Source organism: Somniosus microcephalus, chromosome 4, assembly GCF_052327205.1.
Source record: "Somniosus microcephalus isolate GS21.2 chromosome 4, FLI_Smic_1.0, whole genome shotgun sequence".
Classification (NCBI taxonomy): Eukaryota; Metazoa; Chordata; class Chondrichthyes; order Squaliformes; family Somniosidae; genus Somniosus; species Somniosus microcephalus.
Window position 1 is genome coordinate 199,446,074 of NC_140990.1, and position 14,725 is coordinate 199,460,798.

General features: G+C 48.0%; 1 protein-coding gene across 4 annotated transcripts in view; it reads right to left on the minus strand.

Moving 5' to 3' along the window:
• The window catches only part of LOC147120126 (collagen alpha-3(VI) chain-like), a 221,310-nt gene that overhangs the window by 72,777 nt on the left and 133,808 nt on the right, over positions 1-14,725 (minus strand). For 3 of the 4 annotated variants that reach the window (XM_085985684.1, XM_085985682.1, XM_085985680.1), the window contains 2 exons: positions 8,240-8,848; positions 1,830-2,435 (listed from right to left, as the gene is read on the minus strand). In XM_085985684.1, the coding sequence (XP_085841810.1) occupies positions 1,830-2,435; positions 8,240-8,848 (1,215 nt within the window). The remainder of the gene's footprint in view (positions 1-1,829; positions 2,436-8,239; positions 8,849-14,725) is intronic. The other variant, XM_085985683.1, reaches the window with a different exon arrangement.

Sequence of the window (14,725 nt, forward strand, 5' to 3'; positions counted from 1 at the left end):
TTGTTCAATTAATCCACTGAGTTTCTTCTACAATACACCATCTTTTCCAGGCCTTTGTCAATGGATCTGTAGAAATGGCAATTATAAGGAGCACAGTGCAACCTCATTATTCTGAGACCACTTTGATCAAAGTCACCAGCACACACCTTTTGTGATTGCTGGCATGTATGTAATGCTTTTTCCTCCTCCTTGACCTCTATACAGCATTTAACATGCCATCTTCTGCCACTGTCTCTCCTGTGATACATCTCTGAGGGGCCACTTTCATGTGCTGAAGTCTGTGTCCTCCACAAACTGTTTTGTGTTGTCAGACTGCTTGCCTGACAACGAGTCACAGGTGAAACAAAGTTTCGTCTAACTTAACACTGGGAAGACCGGATTTGACTTCCGCCAAACATTGTACTTTTACTCGATTCCATCCCTCTCCTTGGTTACTCACTCAGGCTGAACCTGACGTTTGCAACCTCTGTGTACTTTTCGACCCCAAGCTGAACGTCAAGCCCCATGATTTCCTGGAGGCGTACTACTTGGATGAGCAAGTAAAAGCCATCAAGAAGCTTGGCAATCGCATCACCAACTGGAACCATTAGGATTCCAAGAATGGCATGAGAGAATAGATGTTTGACATTCAACTCCACATCATTGCCTGCCTCTATCCTTATTTCAATCCCCACCGCGTCCAAATCTCTTGTCCATGCTTTGTTACCTCCAGACTCAACTTTTCTAATATCTTCCAAGCCAACTCCCAAACACTTTCGTACACATATTGTAACTTGCCCAAAACTCTGCTGCCCTTATCCTGTCTCATGCTTAGTCCTGCTCTACCAACTACTATTACCTCCCTGTCCCAACGCTATAAATTCAAAATCCTAGTCTTCATTCACAAGTCAATTAATGGCATTGCCCAACCGTCCCTCTTCAATCTCCTCCAGCTCAATACATGCAGCCTACAGTCTCGAGTCCTGTGATTTCTGTGATCCTGTGAGTCCCCACTCCAGCATTGCTGTGGGTGCCTTCAGGTGATGTATTTTGGGAGGACTAACAAGGCAAGGGAATACACAATGAATGGTAGGACCCTAGGAAGGATAGAGGATCAGAGGGACCTTGGTGTGCATGTACATAGATCCCTGAAGGTAGCAGGACAGGTAGATAAGGTGGTTAAAAAGGCATATGGGATACTTATATTCTATGCCTCGGCTAATGAAGGCAAGAGCAGGGAGGTTATGATGGAGCTGTACAAAATGCTAATTAGGCCACAGCTGGAATACTTTGTGTGCAGTTCTGGTCGCCACACTATAGGAAGGCTGTGATTGCATTGGAGAGGGTGCAGAGGAGATTCACCAGGATGTTACCTGGGCTGGAGCGCTTCAGCTATGAAGAGAGACTGGACAGGCTGGGGTTGTTATCCTTAGAGCAGAGAAGGCTGAGGGGGGACCTGATTGAGGTGTACAAAATTATGAGGGGCATAGATAGGATAGATAGAAAGGAACTTTTCCGCTTAGTAGAGGAGTCAATAACCAGGGGGCATAGTTTCAAGGTAAGGGGCAGGAGGTTTAGAGGGGATTTGAGGAAAAACTTTTTCACCCAGAGGGTGGTTGGAATCTGGAACTCACTACCTGAAAGGGTGGTAGAGACAGGAGCCCTCACAACATTCAAGAAGCATTTAGATGAGCACTTGAAACGCCATAGCATACAAGGCTACGGACCAAGTGCTGGAAAATGGGATTAGAATAGACAGGGCTTGATGGCTGGCGCGGACACGATGGGCTGAAGAGCCTCTTTCTGTGCTGCATAACTCTATGACGCTAAGAAATATATTTCTTCCTTACGTTCTGCAGGATTTATTCTGTAGGTTTCTTTTATTTGATCTGCATTTAGTGTCGATAGCGGCATCAACAAACGTTGGTGTATACTCTGCAAATTCCGCAAGTCATTGACCCTGTAAATATAATCAGGGGACAGTGAAATCTGTTGGAGCTCTCCAGCATCTGCATCTCTGGATCCGATACTGAAAGGTGCTACACCAGCTTGTTTCAGCGCCAGTGATGCCCGGTTAACTGAATCGGTCGATTTGCCAGCAGTGAGAAGGATCAAGAACTGAGGCACATCCTCGTGGATTCTACTTCCAGCAGGCTTGATGAAAAGGTTGTTTGTAACATAGTTCAGTGCTTTGCCAGTGTTGATGTTCCGCCCTCCTTTAAGCTGCAGGTTACGTACTGCGGCCTGAACTTCAGGTTTAGTGGTGTAAGCGTTTAAGAGGAACTCTACTCTGGGATCATCACTATATTGCACAACACCAACACGGACTTTGTCAATGCCAATATCAAGGTTGTCAACAACTCTAGAAATAAAAGTGCGCACTGAAGGGAAAGCTGTTCCAACAGTGTTCGACCCATCAAATAGGAAGACGATATCTCTCCTGCCGGTTTCTGGAACTGCAAAATAATAATTTGTTTAGCTTTTCACAGACTGCAACAATACAAAAAGCCCTCCACCAAAGTAGCAGAAATGAAGGTTAGATCCTTGGATTGAAACATCTCAAATTATTATGAATAATTTTGCAATTTATTAAGATTCTATGCTATACTTTCCTTCCCCCGTTTTTCTCCCATTCACTCCTAAAAGTGCTGACTAGTACTGGGGTTCAACTACATGGGCATCAACTGCCCTCTGTTATCTCAGTCGAGTGACCATTTATGTGTAACTCTGAACAGTGAATGTCTGCAGACTATTTAACTGTGCAAGCTTGAACCAATATCCACACACATGCACTTTCCAGCAGGTATCACTGGCGACGTTCCCTCTAATTTTTTTTGTGCGCGGTCCCTCTAACTGGCTGCGCAGCACATTCAAATTTTCGTTCGTGCGCGGTTTCTTCCATGAAAAAGCCGGTGAGCGGCCAGCGCGGGACCTTCAGACCGTTGCATGGCCGCGCAGCTTAGCGGAAACATTGGTCACTGGATAGTAATCGGGCGGATATCCTGGATGATTTGCCATCCCCTCCCCCAGGCCAGTGGAGGACATTGGCAGCACCTTCAGAAGAGGGGGCAAAACTGCATTCGGAAAATTGTTTTTTTCCTGATGGCTGCTCTGATTTTTGCAATACAGTTTAGTAATGTTATTAGTAATTCTGATTGCATTTGGAACAGGAAGTTCAGAGGAATTTAATTTGCAGTAGATTGCTTGCAAATAGCACTGCTTCATATAATAACGCTGATCCCGATGTATTATAGAACAACACTGCTCTAGAAGATACATTGGATAAATGCACACTCACGGCATGGAGTGTCTTCCACCAGGAGTGCAGATCAGATGTACTCCATCTCGAGCCTCGTATCAGGCTTAACTACTTTAAGTAACGCCTCGATTTCAAAATTCTCATCCTTGTTTTCAAATCCCTCCATGGCCTCGCCCCTCCCTATCTCTGTAATCTCCTCCAGCCCCAGAGATATCTGCGCTCCTCTAATCCTGCCTCCTTGCGCATCCCTGATTATAATTGCTCAACCATTGGTGGCCGTGCCTTCTGTTGCCTCGGCCCCAAGCTCTGGAATTCCCTGCCTAAACCTCTCCGCCTCTTTCCTCCTTTAAGACGCTCCTTAAAACCTACCTCTTTGACCAAGCTTTTGGTCACCTGCCATAATTTCTCCTTATGTAGCTCGGTGTCAACATTTTTTTGTCTTCTAATACTCCTGCGAAGCGCCTTGGGATGTTTTACTACGTTAAAGGTGCTATATAAATACAAGTTGTTGTTATATTTATGTTCTCTTGACTCATGATTGTAATTGCAGTAAAGGGAAACTATTTACAACATATTTTAGAAACTAACATCATGTCTTCCCTCTCCTTTTCTGCAAAAATTTTTGTTTAACTTTTCTAAAACACGAGAGTTTTTTTTCTCTGGGCCGGAACCCTTTCTCTTCTGAATACCCAGTGTTGGCAGTAAGTATTCCCAAGTTAGGTATAGAAAGAATAGATGCAGAGTAAGGTCCATTTTATTCTGCCCTAATAAATGTGCCTTAGTTCCACTTCAGAACAGAACCCTTTCAGCACCATTTCCCACACCAGCCATCCCATCAGCTCTCTGAGTGAGTTTGCCAAATGAGTGCCTATTAATGTGGCATTCATTTTGAAATAATTGGTGCCTGAGAATTTCAGTGAGGCAACCATAGGCAGTATTGCACAGGAATGAACATACAGCACTGGTGGACAGAGCAATTCATTGCTGCCAAACAGGTCACAGAGTTTTTGCACAATACATCACTATTTTTGACTATGGGGCAGTTGTACAACAAGGGTGTCATATTGTACAATTTCACAGTTGATTACCAGAAATATACACAAATCTATAGTACAATTTGTGTGTATATAATATAATTTAATCTATCATTACTAGGTTTTAAATTAATTTTGCATTCATCCATGCTCGATCTGGAGAATGGAACAGGTTCTATTTTAGGCAGCCAGTGCCAGCATCAAAGACTCTTAGACCAATTAGAGCATGTTTAGATGCAATGTGAAGCTGCCTCAACTCTGTTCCAACAACATGCTTTAGCCCCAACTTCTGCAGAGTACTCCCTGTAAGATAGTGTACAATGGCAGGCTAAATGGCTTGGCATAAGCATAGAGCATGATGGGATAGTTAGCATATAATGTGAAGGAACAAAGTGTGTATGTGCGTGGGAGCACAAAGAATTAGCCTAACTCGGCTGACAGGGAGAATGAGACAAAACAGAACAAGGATAGCTGGTGTAAAATGTAACCAACTGCTTTAGCATAACTAAGTTGAGTAAGTTTTAGATAAGGACAGAATGTGTGTCAGATAATATTAGGATTAGGTTTGGATAATCTTAAAATGAACAACGTGAAGAGATAGTACCAGAGTAAAGCAATCAAGTAAATACATTAACATAAGAAATAGGAGCAGGAATAGACCACTTGGCCCCTCGAGCCTGCTGTTACTACAATAGCAAAACACTGTGGCTGCTGTAAATCTGAAATAACAACAGAAAATGCTGGAAACTCATCAGGCCAGACAGCATCCGTGCAGAGGGAAACAGAGTTAACGTTTCAGGTCTGTGACCCTTCGTCAGAACTGGAAAAAGTTAGAGATGTAACAGGTTTTAAGCAGGTGCAGAGGCAGGGAAGGGGGGTGGGGGGGGAAAGAGGGGAGGAAGGAACAAAAAGGACAGTCTGTGCTAGGATGGAAGGCAGGAGAGATTAAATGTTGCAAATGGGGATGGCAGAATCATCAACAGCGGCTGCCTGAAGAAATGGGGGCAGGGGTTATAGTCTGAAATTTTTGAACTCAATGTTGAGTCCAGAAGGCTGTAAAGTGCCTAATCGAAAGATGAGTTGCTGTTCCTCGAGCTTACACTGTTCCAATGAAGCTCAACGTAAGAGGCCGAGGACAGAGAGGTCAGAGTGGGAATGGAGCAGAGAATTAAAGTGACAAGTGACCGGAAGCTCGGGGTCACCATTATAGACTAAACGGAGGTGTTCCGCAAAGCGGTCACCCAATCTGCGTTTGGTTTCCCCAATGTAGAGGAGACCACATCGTGAGCAGTGAATACAGTATACTAAATTACAAGAAGTACAAGTAAATCACTGTTTCACCTGGAAGAGGTGTTTGGGGCCCTGGACAGTGGGAAGGGAGGAGGTAAAAGGGCAGGTGTTGCATCTCCTGCGTTTGCACAGGAGGGTGCCTTGTGGAGGGGAGGGGCTGTTGGGGGTGATTGAGTGGACCAGGATGTTGCGGAGGGAGCGGTCCCTTCAGAATGCTGAAAGGGGCGGGGCGGGGAGGATGTGTTTGGTGGTGGGATCACGTTGGAGGTGGCGGAAATGGCGGAGGATGATCCATTGAATGTGGAGGCTGGTGGGGTGAAAGGTGAGGACAAGGGGAACCCTATTCGTGGTTCTGGGAGAGGGGTGAGAGCAGAGTGCGGGAAATGGAACGGACACAGTCATGGGCCATGCCAACCACAGTAGAGGGGAATCTTCAGTTGAGGAAAAAGGAAGACATATCGGAAGCACTAGTATGGAAGGTGGCATCGTCAGAACAGATGCGGCGGAGACGGAGAAACTGGGAGAATGGAATACAGTCCTTACAGGAAGTGGGGTGGAAGGAAGTGTAATCCAGGTAGCTGTGGAAGTCAGTGGGCTTGTAGTGGATGTTTGTCGATAGCCTATCTCCAGAAATGGAGACAGAGAAGTCAAGGGAGGGAAGGGAAGGGAAGAGTCGGAGATGACCATGTGTAGGTGAGGGAAGGGTGGAAATTGGAAGCAATGTGAATGAAATTTTGTAGTTCAGGGTGAGAACAGGAAACAACACCAATACAGTCATCAATGTATCAGAAAAAGAGGTGAGGGAGGGGACCCGAGTAGGACTGGAAAAAAGAATGTTCCACATATCCCATGAAAAGGCAAGCATAGCTAGTGCCCATGAGGGTTCCCATAGCAACACCTTTAATTTGGAGGAAGTGAGTGGAGTCAAAGGAGAAGTTGTTCAATGTGAGAACAAGTTCAGCCAGGTGGAGGAGGGTGGTGGAGGATGGGGACTGGTTGGGCCTCTGTTCAAGAAAGAAGCAGAGAGCCCTCAGGCCATCCTGGTGGGGGATGGAGGTGTAGAGGGATTGGACGTCCATAGTGAAAAGGAGATGGTTGGGGCCAGGAAACTGGAAACTGTTAAAGTGGTGGAGGGCATCAGAAGAGTCGCGAATGTAGGTGGGAAGAGACTGGACAAGGGGAGAAAAGATAGAGTCGAGATAGGAAGAAATCAGTTCCATGGGCCAAGAACAGATTGAAACGATGGGTCTACCAGGGCAGTCCTGTTTGTGGAACTTGGGAAGGAGGTAGAAGCGGGCTGTGTGGGGTTGGGGGACTATGAGGTTGGCGGCCGTGGGGGCGAAGATCTCCAGAGGAGATGATGTCAGTGACAGTCTTGGAAATGGTGGTTTGATGTTCGGTAGTGGGGTCATGGTCCAGGCGGAGGTAGGAGGAGGTGTCGGAGAGTTGGTGTACAGCCTCCGCACGGTAGAGGTCGGTTTGCCAAACAACAACAGCGCCACCCTTGTCAGCAGGTTTAATGATAATGTTAGGGTTGGATCGGAGTGCTGCAAGTTCAGAGGGAGGTAGGTTGGAGTGAGTGAGGGGAGCAGAGAAATTGAGACAACCGATGTCATGCTGGCAGTAAGCAATGAAAAGATCTGGAGAGGGTAAGTGGCCAGAGGAAGGGGTCCAGGTAGAACGAGAATTCTGAAAGCGGGAGAAAGGGTCAGCCGTGCGGGGGAAAGACTCCTGGCCAAAGAAGTGGGCACAGAGACGAAGGCAACGGAAAAAAGAGCTCAGCATGGTGGAGATTAGTTCAGTGCAACACTGTAAGGAATGCAGGATTCAGTGACCTGGAGACCTGGCAAGAGATGGGGCTTAGTTCACACAGTTTCATACCTAAACATGCGACATCTGCCGAGTCAGGATGACTGACAGTTTTGGACAAAGTAACTGTATAAGTAGGTCTGTTTCAGGAAAGTTATAAATACGTAATGAAACCCTGTCAGGTAAACTCCGAGTTAGGAACTACTTCGCCGAGTGCGCTCCTACTGAGCGGTAAGTGGATAGACGCATCGTTTGCTTGTATTACACATGTGAGTCATCTAAAAAAATCTGTCAAGTTGATCTGACTCTTGGGTCTCGAGTCCTTATTCATGGAGTGCAGATCACTCCGATGCAACACTCCCCATCGCATCAATGCCATTATTCTTCCATTTTCCACACTTGCCATCCTGACTCGCATTGCTAATTTAGTGCCAAATTAGTGACAGTTTTATGCAATGGCCCTATTTCTCCCCTTTTCTCCTTTCTTATAGGCACTGAATCTTGCTAGAGTACAGAATTACAGGTGCTGGCAGTCTGTGGTATCTAGCAAAAGTGACCATACTGTGAGCGCAAACATTGGGTTTAAGCTATTCAAGCATGGAAAGCATCAGAACTGAGCCTAATGCCCTCAACCAACATTCACTTTCTAGCTGTGGTCAGTGGAAAGTGATCACAAGCAAGCTGCTTAGCTGATTTTTCTTTCCCTCTTAGCCCAGGGAAACTGCGGTCAATTGAAGCCTCCCAATCGCTGAGATTAGTCAATCCAATGCAGACTTAGTTTTGAACTTGTGACCCTCTGGCCTGTATGGCTTAGTAGTTCATTGAGTGGTGCCTTACTTATTCTTTAAGAAAAAACATTTTCTCTTACCTTGAGAGTCCCTGATTTCAAATATCTGATCATTTTCCAGATCGGTCAATGGAACTACTATACGTTGCTTTATACTTTGGACATCCTGAATATCGCCAAGCCTGAAAACATAGTCAGGGGACAATGAGATCTGATGTAGTTCGGTGGTATCAGCACCCCTGGCTCCAATACAGAAAGGTGCTACACCCGCCTGTTTCAGTGCTTCTGCTGTCGGCTTAACATCATCGGTGGACTTGCTGGCAGTGAGAAGGATCAAGAACTGGGGCACACCTTCCTCCCTTCTACTTCCACTAGACCTGGTGAACACATTCTTTGTGACGTAGTCCAATGCTTTGCCAGTGTTGGTTTCTCTGCCTCCTCTATGGTTTATGTTTCTTATTGCTGCCATCACATCGGGTTTTCTTATGTGTCTGTTTAATAAGAACTCAGGTTCGGGAACATCACCATATTGCACAATGCTAACTCGAATCCTATCTCTTCCAATGTCAAGGTTTTGAGCTACTCCGAGAATGAAATCTTTTACCAGAGAAAATGTTGTTGCAGCACTGTCCGATCCATCGACAAGGAACACAATATCTCTTTTGGGCATCTGTGGAATACGACTTGGAACTACAAAAGAATCATTCGTTTAGCAAAGTTTATAAAAATGAGACTAAACTTTTTTTTTACTTTTAACTTTAAAAAAAAACAGCATTACTAAGAGGTCTTTGTAGGTACAATGGATTTTTTGTGCATTGTTTATGGTAAGCCAGTGATTGCGTTGTTGGGTTTGATTATACTCTTTTCCTTAAAGTTGAATAAAGTGCGAGGGGGACAGTTGAAGCCTGTGATGGGCAGTACCTGCATGATGTGGGAGCTTCTGGATGCTTTGTATGCTTCAGGATGACCACACATGGAAATGTCCCCAGCTGCTTGTGTTCGAGCTCAAAAGTTTGAGCTTCAGGAGCAGGTGGGGGACTCTCTGTCAAGTGCAAGAGCCTGAAGGGTTCCTGGAAAGCACATTCTAGCAGGATGTCAAGCCACATGCAGAATATGTTGGTGAGAAAGTAAAGTAGGTGACCATCCAAAGGGGTAGAAAAAGGAATCAGGAGGTACTGCAGGGATCCCGAGAGTATTAAATTGACAAACAGGTGAACATGACAATAGTAATAACTTGGAGGAGGAATAGAACCGAGGTCCTGCAAAGGGAGGTTTATAAATTAGGAGATAGGTTAAGAAGCAGGACCTCAAGGTTATTCATTTCAGGATTATTCCCAGTGCCTACATGAGCAAATGAAGGAGCTCACTGCATGGCTGAAGAGATGGTGCAGGATAGAAGGGTTCAGATTCTGGAATTTGTTTCTTAAAGAACAAGATCTGGGACAGAATTACCCAATATAAAATAGGTAGGCTTCACCTGAACAAGGATGGGACCAATGTCCTTGCTGTGAGAGTAACTAGTCTTGTAGGGGAGGGGGAAGGTTTAAACTAATATGGCAGGGGAAGGAAAAAAATAAAATGAGGAAGCAAAAAAGTAAAAAAGGGCACGAATGTAGGAAAGGAAAAAGAGAAAAAAGGGAAAGTAAGAAAGAATAGAAACAAGAGTTATAAAAAGAGTGAGCCTGCCAAAAAGTGGGAGTCAGAATTATAGGGTACTAGCTGAAGTGCCCGGCGGTCTCTCTCTTTTTTCGAGGGCATGTTGTTGTTGGAAGAGAGAGAGAGAGAGCGACTGGGGGGGGGGGGGGGAGGGAGGGCGGGGGGGGGGAAGGGAGGGGGAAGGGGAGGGCGGGGGGAAGGGAGGGCGGGGGGGAAGGGAGGGCGGGGGGGGAAGGGGAGGGGGGGAAAGTGGGGGGAAGGGGAGGGAGGGCGGGGCCGCCCCCCCAGTCGCTCGCTCTCTCTCTCTCTCTCTCTCTCTCTTCCAACAATAACATGCCCTCGAAAAAGCCTCGGCACCGCCGGGCACTTCAGCTAGTCTATATATATAAATCGGTACATCTGTCTGTCATTCTCTCATTCTGTCTGTCATTCTGTCATTCTGTCTGTCATCGCGTGTGCGTCTGGCGGGCTATGCGCTCGAAAGTTACAGGGCGTACCTACGCGCGCGTTACCTCCAAAGAAAGCTTACGCTTCCGAGACGGTTTTAAGCGTATTTACGTTTCGGCCGGGCTAAAATCGCGCCCGCGGTATCCCAAAAACCTTCAACATTCCGCTCATTAGCATCTCATTATCCGCTCATTAGCGACAGAGTGACCTCGAGGTCGACCAATCGTACGGCGGCTTGCTGCCGCGTGCGGCCGGGCCCTCCTACGGTCGAGTGACGGGACGATTGACCAATCCTACGCTTTGGTGACCTGACGGTCGACCAATCGGTGCGTGTGTGGGCGGGCCTTATCGTTCTGAACCGAGGTGAGTAGCCGCCATCTTGCTTCCATTCTTTTTCCTGCTTTCTGCGTCTTTCTTTTCAAATATACATTTCCAGCAAAATAAAATTCAATTTATTAAATTCTTTTTAAATAAATCACTCATTTGTAAATATTTTATCTAACCTGAACATTCTTTTTCCTACCTTTGCCCGTTTTTTTCTTAGGCCTGAAAGCCTGGGCCTTTCTTGCCCAGCCAGGCCCGAGCCAGGTAACTGGGCTGCTGCTAAGCTCCTCACCCGCCCCCCCCGTGTCACGTTACCCGGGGCAACGGCATCAGACACGAGGGTCAGGGTGCGCGCGCAGCAGGAGCAGGTGAGACTCTGGTGCGCGCGCAGCAGGAGCTGAGACGCGGCGTCTCTCTCTGGCTCGGCCGGGGGGCGGGGCTTGCTGAGCGTCAACAGTTACCCTGGCAACCGGGCCCGCCGGCCGTCTCGCACAGCCGCAATCGGCGGTCTTCACCTTGGGGGGTGGGGGGGGGGAGGGAGAGCGACTGGGGGGGGGGGCGGAGAAGAGAGAGAGAGAGAGAGCGCGACTGGGGGGGAAGAGAGAGAGCGACTGGGGGGGTAGAGACGAGAGAGCGACTGGGGGGAAGAGAGAGAGCGACTGGGGGGAGAGAGAGAGCGGGTGGGGGGAAGAGAGAGAGCGGGGGGGTGGGGGGAAGAGAGCGGGGGGGAAGGGAGGGCAGGGGGGGAAGGGAGGGCGGGGGGGAAGGGAGGGCGGGGGGAAGGGGGGAGGGAGGGGGGGAAGGGAAGGGAGGGGGGAAGGGAAGGGGGGAAAGGGAGGGGGGGAAAGGGAGGGGTGGAAAGGGGGCGGGGGGGTAGGGAGGGGGGGGGAAGGGGGCGGGGGGGGATAGGGGCGGGGGGGGGAAGGGGGCGGGGGGGGGAGAAGGGGGGGGGGGGGCGGGGGGGCAGGCGGGGGGGTCCCAGGCCGAGAGCCCTGCTCTCCGAGCCCCGCACCCCCCCCCCGGCCGAGAGCCCCCGCTCTCCGAGCCCCCGCCCCCCCCCCCCCGGCCGAGCCCGATTGCGGCTCTGAGAGACGGCCGGCGGCCGAGCCCCCGCCCCCCCCCCCCCGGCCGAGGCCCGATTGCGGCTCTGAGAGACGGCCGGCGGCCGAGCCCCGCCACCACCCCTCCCCCCGCCGAGCGCGGAACAGAGACGCCCGCGTCTCACCTGCTCCTGCTGCGCGCGCACCCTGACCCTCGTGGCTGACGCCGTTGCCCTGGGTAACGTGACACGGGGGCGGGGGGTGTGAGGAGCTTAGCAGAAGCGCAATCACCTAGCTCGGGCCTGGCTGGGCAAGAAAGGCGCAGGCTTTGAGGCCTAAGAAAAAAAACGGGGAAAGGTAGGAAAAAGAATGTTCAGGTTAGGTTTACAAATGAGTGACTTTTTTAAAAACAATTTAATAAATTCAATTTTATTTTGGTGGAAATGTATATTTGAAAAGAAAGACACAGAAAGCAGGAAAAAGAATGGAAGCAAGATGGCGGCGACTCACCTCGGTTCAGAACGATAAGGCCCGCCCACACACGCACCGATTGGTCGACCGCCAGGTCACCAAAGCGTAGGATTGGTCAATCGTCCCGTCACTCGACCGTAGGAGGGCCCGGCCGCACGCGGCAGCAAGCCGCCGTACGATTGGTCGACCTCGAGGTCACTCTGTCGCTAATGAGCGGATAATGAGATGCTAATGAGCGGAATGTTGAAGGTTTTTGGGATACCGCGGGTGCGATTTTAGCCCGGCCGAAACGTAAATACGCTTAAAACTGTCTCGGAAGCGTAAGCTTTCTTTGGAGGTAACGCGCGCCTAGGTACGCCCTGTAACTTTCGAGCGCATAGCCCGCCAGACGCACACGCGATGACAGACAGATAGACAGATAGACAGAATGACAGACAGAGTGAGACAGAGTGACAGACAGAGTGACAGATCGACCGATTTATATATATAGATATATGTGGATGCCCAATGCATTCAAAATAAAACTGGAGAGTTAGAAATATTAATACATATGGAGGAGTATGATATAGTAGATATAACAGAGACATGGCTTAGGTTTGGACAAGAGTCAAAACATAATATTCTTGGTTATAACTGTTGCTAGAGAGGGGACAAAGGGTGCAAGTGGCAATATTAAAAAAGAATTCTCACAGCACTGGAATGGCAGGATGTTCTACCAACTTTTGTGAAGCCCAGAATCAATAGGGATCAAGTTAAGGGACTTGGTAATTAAGAGATTGGTACAATTCTCATTGCTCATTACAGGCCATCAAAAAGTGGAGGCAAGACGGTGATTTGTCGGTGCCAACAACATTGTTCTTATACTGTCTTTAACATAAAGAAACCTCTCAAAGCAATTCACAGAGGTCTATTCAAAGAAATGAACACTAAGCTAAAGTAAACAGATTAGGGTGAGTGACTAAAAGCTTAATCAAAGAATTGGGGTTTAGAAAAAGAGTCTTAACAGAGAAGATGGAGGTGGAGAGGCAGAGGGGTTTAGGGAGGAAATTCCAAAGTGTAAGGTTTAAGCAGCTGAAGGTACAGCTGGCAATTGTGGGCCTGAGGGGAGGGTTGCACAAGAGACTAGAGTCAGAGGGAATAGAGAATTTTGAGAAGGGATTGGAGGGCTGCAGAAAGTTACACAGATAGGGTGTGGCCATGAGGGATTTAAACATGAGGATGATCATTTTTAATTTGAGGTGCTGGGAGGCTAGGAACCAATATCTGTCAGCAAGGATGCGGTAATGAGTGAGTAGAACTTGGTGCAGGATAGGATGCAAGGAGCAGAGTTTTGGAGGAGCTGAAGTTTATGGCGGGTGAATGGTGGAACCCCAGCCAGAAGAGCACTGAAATATAAAAGGCATGGAGAAGGAATTTGGTGGCAGATAGGCCAAGGTAGAAGGTGGCCGACGTATGAGGCAGAACTCAGCAGTCTTTGTGGACATGATATAGGATTGGAAGCTTAGCTCGAGGTGCCAAGATTATAAACAGTCTGGTTAAGTCTAAGTCAATGGCCAGGGAGGAGCATGAAGTCAGTGGCATGGGTATGTGTTTGAAGGGGGGGGACCCGAATGCTTAGCTGAGGAAATTGTGGCTCATCCAAGATTGGATGCCAGTCAAGCATCTCTCAGAGGTGGTGCTGGTGATGAGATAGAGCTGGTTTTTCAACATATATGTGGAAGCTGACCCCACATCTGCAGATGACGTTGTCAAGGAGCAGCATGTAGATGAGGCAGAGGAGAATGTCAAGGATAAATCATTGGGGGACTTGAGGTAACAATAGAAGGGGGTGGCAGGAAGGTTGCTGGAGAGGACTTTAGAAAAGGAATTGGTTCTGATAAATCGAGTCCTGATACCTTGCATCCTTAGGCATTGAAGGAAGTCAGAAGGGAGATAGCGAAGACTCTGACCACAATTTCTTCAATAGTCCTTGGATATGTGAATTGCGCCAGGGCGCTGAAGGGCTGTTAATGTAACATGTCTAATGCAACATGCCTATTGAAAAAACATTTTGGGAGAAACAGGGAATGGGAGTATAAACTCCATGGAAACATGCTTAAGGGTGTGGAGAAACAGAGAGCCCTAGGGATGCACATATCAATATCAAAGTCATAAATGACATTCTACACAACTGTGACCATGGTAAACTATCCCTCCTTATTCTTCTCAACCTATCTGCAGCCTTCAACACAGTTGACCACACCAACCTCCCCCAATGCCTCTCCTCTGTTGTCCAGCTGGGTGGAACTGCCCTTGCCTGGCTCCATTCTTACCTATCGAATTTGTAGCCAGAGAATTCACTTGCAATGGCTTCTCTTCCCACTCCCGCACCGTTACCTCTGGAGTCCCCCAAGGATCTATCCTTGGCCCCCTCCTATTTCTCATCTACATGCTTCCTCTTGGTGAAATCATCCAAAAATACAACATCAGGTTCCACATGTACCATGACCTTTCCATTACACTACTTGTCTGACATCCAGTACTGGATGAGCAGAAATTTCCTCCAACTAAATATTGGGAAGACCGAAGATATTGTCTTTGGTCCCCACCACAAATTCCATTCCCTGACCACCATTTCCATTCTGCTCCC